The sequence below is a fragment of the Oreochromis aureus genome, linkage group 14 (assembly GCF_013358895.1).
Source record: "Oreochromis aureus strain Israel breed Guangdong linkage group 14, ZZ_aureus, whole genome shotgun sequence".
NCBI classification, from domain to species: domain Eukaryota; kingdom Metazoa; phylum Chordata; class Actinopteri; order Cichliformes; family Cichlidae; genus Oreochromis; species Oreochromis aureus.
In genome coordinates, this window is record NC_052955.1 from 15,353,144 (window position 1) to 15,359,143 (window position 6,000).

Below are 6,000 nucleotides of genomic sequence, written 5' to 3' on the forward strand. Positions count from 1 at the left end.
CTCAGGCCGGAGCTCATTTATTTCTCAACATATAAACAATACAAATCACACTAAACCATGCATTCTCCTAGTAAAATAACAGATTTCATAAACAAAAATAAAGTTACAAAAAGCATTCTCTCAAAAGCAAAATAAATACAAACTTTTACATCCACAAACAGCTGAGACGTGGTTCACGATACATGTGACAAGAAAGTGAGGTGTTGTGGCAACACCACTAACCTTGTCAAACACCTCAGAGTAAATCATATCACAGAATATGACAAGCGTATGTTGAGGCAAACTGAAGAGGAGTGGAAATGGACAGGTGCTGCTAGGGCGAGACCGATGTCTCTCACGGAGTCCTTTAGTGCTGCAGGCAGGCAAGGTGTTTTGTAAGTTTTTGTACAAAGTATCGGTAGCAGATCAGTATCGTTGATACCACCCTGAATTTTACTTGGCATCGAATCGGAAAGGAAATCAGTGGTATCCCACATCACTACTTGAAGGCCCAACGTTCTTTAGTGGCCTGTGTGGTCACTGCCCAGCATCGTGGAGTCTGTTGGGCATTTCTCATATAGTACCAGAATTGGTATGTCCACCATTGGTGGCCTGTGGTTTTCACAGATGAGGTCGGTTCATCATGAGCACATGTGCTATGGGGAATGTTTTGCTGCCTGTAATGTCATTCAACATGACAAGTTTGGTGGTGAGTAAGTGATGGTCTGACAAGGAATACCCTTTAGGAACTCACAGAGCTCTACAGGCTTGGCTTAAATATAAAAATTTGAAAACAGCCTTTCATTTCCAGTATACTGTATTATACAAAATACTATGCTATTACTATTTTGTTTAACCTCATAGGCATTGCTCAAATTATTGAGCATTATTACCGATTATTATTAGCCTATCAGAAAAAATAAAATGTATTGCTTGTAAATTATTTTTGAACACATTTCAAGATGTTGTAAAATACAGATTATAGAACATAATGACTTTCTCAAAGACTGCTGCATAAGAGCATGTCATGATAAAGACGTAGCACTGCCTTTGAACAACTATATAAATCAGTGAAAACACACCCATAACAGATGCCTGACATCAGGCAGGGATGGAGCTGTCAGCTGTGTTTATTTGTCTGAAATTGTATCTGTATTTGGTTGAGCTGAAATCAGCTCTTGCCCTAGATCTATCTCTAGAAGGTCTGGATCAAATGCCTACAGAGGCTCAGGATAGATCTGTGGCTTCTTCTGTGAAATGTAAACTGCAGGGTACCACTCGTATCCCTGCATTCTCAATGGATGGGGACTATGTTATTGGTGGTGTTTTCTCAATCCATTACTACATGCAAACAGTAAACCATGACTACACTACCATGCCTGAGCCAGTGAGATGCAGTGGGAGGTCAGTTAGTAAAAGGATTGGTTTACAAAACATGTTTGATTGAGCTGGAATAGTAAGAGTCTGACCTGTATGTTGTCCAATGATTTGTAAAAAAATCAATAATTTTTTAATCTTAGTGATACTGATACTTTATTTTCTTCAAAAGTGAAATTATACTGTGTAAACTTTCTTATGAATGTTTAACATGAGATAAATGCCTATATTATTATCACTGTTATTATATATTAATAATATGTCATTTTGCTTTGATATCAGTTATTAATCTTGTGTGCTGAATTTAACCCTTATATTTTATCCTCAGATATAAGGGTTATTAGTTGTTTGTGGCCCAACTAAAAATTTTCCTTACTCTCTTTTTTTCTGTTGAAGCTTAAAATATCTGAAATCTATGTAGTTTAAAATCGAATATTGAGTTGATGTTCTTTTTGCAGCATTAATACCCGTGAGCTGCGCTTCTCACGAGCAATGGTCTTTGCCATCGAAGAGATTAACAACAGCACAGAGCTTCTGCCCGGGATAAGGCTCGGGTATCAGATCTTTGACTCATGTTCATCAGTGCCCGTGGCAGTGCATGTGGCATTTCAGTTGTTAAATAGCTTGGACCCTGTGTTTTACACAGGTGGCAACTGCTCACAATCTGGTATGGTGATGACTATTGTTGGTGAGTCTGGGTCTACACCATCCATCAGCATGTCACGCATCCTTGGGTCTTTTAATATTCCTCAAGTAAATGGCAATCTTTGTATTTCTAATAAGCATGCAAATGAGTTTTGATTGTGCCGTCTTTAAAAGATTTTTGTTTCCTCTTTTGCTTTAGGTGAGCCATTATGCCACTTGCGCATGTTTGTCTGACAAGCAGCAGTACCCGAATTTTTTCAGAACAATCCCCAGTGATCGTTTCCAAGCTGAAGCGCTAGCCAAGCTAGTAAAGCACTTTGGCTGGACTTGGATAGGTGCTGTTCGTTCAGATTCAGATTATGGAAATAGTGGCATGGCATCTTTTCTAGAATCAGCACAAAAAGAGGGGATCTGTGTGGAATATTCTGTATCTTTCTATCGGACTCACCCACATAGCAGGATCCAAGAAGTAGCAGATGTTATCCGCAGGTCTCTATATGACAGATTTTGCTTAGATTGAGATTTGCTTAAAGAAATCCATCCATCCATCGAATTAATTCTGCTTATTGTTTTGTGTTTTATTTACTGCTGTCTATTAGATTAAGAAAATTAGAAATAAATTAGAAATTAAACAATTAGATTAATACTGGATGTGTAACAAAGTTACAAGAAATTTCTTAATGTATTGCATTCTTTCTTAAGGTCTACAGCAGTGGTTATTGTGGCATTTGTTGCTTCTGGTGACATGAAAATTCTGTTGGAGGAGCTTTCACGTGAGCCTTCCCCACCTCGCCAGTGGATAGGCAGTGAGTCATGGATAACTGATTCAGAATTTAGAAGGTTTAATTTCTGTGCTGGGGCCATTGGATTTGGGATTCAGAAGTCTGTAATCCCCGCTTTCAGAGATTTCCTGCTTAATTTGTCTCCCTCTCAAGTAGCTACATCCCCTATGCTTACTGAGTTCTGGGAGGAATCGTTCAACTGCAAAATGAAAAAAAGTGAGAAAATCCTTCTGATCTTTAGCAACTGTTGTTTTGCTCAAGTATAAGGTTAAATAATATTGAAACTTTATGTTCTGATCTCTGGGGTGAGGTTTAGGCACTCAGTTAATGTAGTGATTTTGTCCCATTTTAAAAATGTGACTCGTTGTCTATTAAGGAATTTTATACTAATATGATTTGGTAAATACATGACAAATGAAGATGTGTTAATGAAATTTAAAATCTTGCAGTGATGAAACATTCCCTGTGTCCTCTATTGTTTAGGTCCTGTTGTAGACAAGAAGATATGTGATGGAACTGAAGACATACAGAATCTTCAAATCCCGTATACTGACACATCTCAGCTCAGAATTACTAACATGGTGTACAAGGCTGTGTATGCAATAGCACATGCCATCCATAATACAGTGTGTCAGAGAACCAATGGCATAGCTAAGTGTGACAAACTAACCAAGTTAGAGTCCAAACAGGTCAGCTCAAATGTATATGCTAATATAGTTTCTTTTGTTACCACTAATGTATTCTTCATGAAATCAAATATTAGTATAAGGCCTAATATTTTGGCATATCTTTTCCCTGCTTTCCATTCCTTTCTAACATACAGATTTTAGTGGAGCTGAAGAAGGTAAATTTTTCCCGAAATGGTTATGATGTGTCATTTAATGCTAATGGGGATCCTGTGGCTATTTATGAGTTGGTTAACTGGCAGAAGAGTGAAACTGGAAAAACAGAGTTGGTAACAGTAGGGCTTTATGATGCATCACTGCCAGTGGGCCAAGAGTTCCAGATTAACCAGAGCATAACCTGGATGAAGGATGGCACCCAAGTAATGAGTCAAAGGACAAGATCCACACTGCACTTTGGAGGACTAAGGATTTGTATTTATGTCTTTTGTTTTGGCTTTATCTCTCACAGGTGCCAGTGTCAGTGTGCAGTGCCAGTTGTCCTCCAGGAACTCGTAAAGTGCTGCAGAAAGGAAAACCCATCTGCTGCTATGACTGTATACTGTGTCCTGAAGGAGAGACTAGTAATACAACAGGTAAAATAAAATGATTTTACATATATTCAAAATTATTTTAGTGTGCATAACAGTAGCAGCGGGAATGAGGATCAGCACCTCCAAATCTGAGGCCATGGTTCTCAGCCGGAAAAGGGTGAAGTGCCCACTCCGGGTTGGGGATGAGTTCCTGCCCCAAGTGGAGGAGTTCAAGTATCTTGGGGTCTTGTTCGCGAGTGTTCAGGAGAAGGGAGCCGGAGATCGACAGACGGATTGGTGCTGCGGCCGCAGTGATGCGGACGTTGCACCGGTCCGTCGTAGTGAAGCGTAAAGCGTGCTGAGCGTAAAAAACGAAACTCTTAATTTACTAGTCGATCGACGTCCCTACCCTCACCTATGGCCACGAGCTGTGGGTAGTGACCGAAAGAACGAAATCGCGGATACAAGCGGCGTAAATGAGCTTCCTCCAAAGGGTGGCTGGACCCACCCTTAGAGATGGGGTGAGAAGTTCAGCCATCGGGGAGGGGCTCAGAGTAGAGCCGCTGCTCCTCCACATTGAAAAGAGACACTTGAGGTGGTTCGGGCATCTGACAAGGATACCTCCTGGGTGAGGTGTTCCAGGCATGTCCCACCGGGAGGAGGCCCCGGGACAGACCCAGGACACGCTGGTGAGATTATATCTCTCGTCTGGCCTGGGAACGCCTTTTTGTTCCCCCGGATAAGCTAGAGGAGGTGGCTGGGGAGAGGGAGGTCTGGGTTTCTCTGCTTAGGCTGCTGCCCCCGCGACCCGGCCCCGGATATAGTAGAAGAAGATGGATGGACGTGCATAACAAAAAAATTAACAAATTACCTTTAGAAGCTTTCTTTCTGTGTCTCTTCTTTTTATTTACATTCAGATTCAGCTGATTGTTTGCCCTGCCACAAGGAATTCTGGCCTAATGCAAAGAAAGACACTTGTATCCCTAAGCCTGTAGAGTTTCTTTCGTTTGAAGACATCCTTGGAATCATCTTGGCTACACTCTCTGTTCTGGGTGCTTTTCTGGCCATTATGACTGTAGCTATATTTTTTCATCACAGGACATCTCCAATTGTCCGGGCGAACAACTCTGAGCTAAGCTTCCTGCTGCTCATCTCACTGACTCTGTGTTTCTTATGTTCATTAACTTTCATTGGAGCACCATCTGAGTGGTCCTGCATGCTGCGTCACACTGCGTTTGGCATCACCTTTGTGCTCTGTATCTCCTGTGTACTTGGGAAAACTATAGTGGTTTTAATGGCTTTTAAAGCAACACTTCCAGGTAGTAATGTGATGAAATGGTTTGGTCCTCCACAGCAAAGAATGACTGTTATGTCTTTCACCTTTATTCAAGTTTTAATATGTACTATTTGGTTGGTAGTGAGCCCTCCCTTCCCAATTAAAAATCTAACCACATACAAGGAGAAAATCATACTGGAATGTGCATTAGGCTCTGCTGTAGGCTTCTGGGCTGTGCTCGGTTACATAGGCCTACTTGCTGCTTTTTGCTTTGTTTTAGCTGTCTTAGCCCGCAAATTACCTGATAAATTCAATGAAGCTAAATTTATCACCTTCAGCATGCTGATATTCTGTACCATGTGGATCACCTTTATCCCAGCATATGTCAGCTCTCCTGGGAAATTCACTGTGGCTGTTGAGATTTTTGCCATTCTGTCCTCCAGCTTTGGGCTAATAATGTGTATATTTGCTCCAAAATGTTTTATAATTTTGTTTAGTCCTGAGAAAAACACCAAGAAATATTTAATGAACAAAAATCCAACTTAGGTTTGTAATTTTTAATATTATAACAGGAAGATCAAATATTAGACACAATGAATTATTTATAACTTTACCTTATTACTTACTCATTTATTTCTCAGTTTTTGAATCTATGCCTATACATATACAGGGTGGTGAAAAAATATTTCTCCCTTTTCCAATTCATAGTTTTTTCACATTTGTCACACTTAAATGTTTCAGATCAT

At 40.3% G+C, this 6,000-nt stretch overlaps 1 protein-coding gene across 1 annotated transcript; it reads left to right on the forward strand.

Moving 5' to 3' along the window:
* Positions 1 to 1,339: 1,339 nt before the first annotated feature.
* LOC116330087 (extracellular calcium-sensing receptor-like) lies at positions 1,340 to 5,800 on the forward strand. The gene is made up of 8 exons (XM_039622364.1): positions 1,340 to 1,383; positions 1,815 to 2,109; positions 2,201 to 2,490; positions 2,704 to 2,999; positions 3,267 to 3,472; positions 3,607 to 3,828; positions 3,918 to 4,041; positions 4,896 to 5,800. The coding sequence occupies exons 1-8, from the start codon at positions 1,355 to 1,357 to the stop codon at positions 5,798 to 5,800; spliced, it is 2,367 nt and encodes a 788-aa protein (XP_039478298.1). The 5' UTR covers positions 1,340 to 1,354.
* The last annotated feature ends 200 nt before the right edge of the window (positions 5,801 to 6,000 follow it).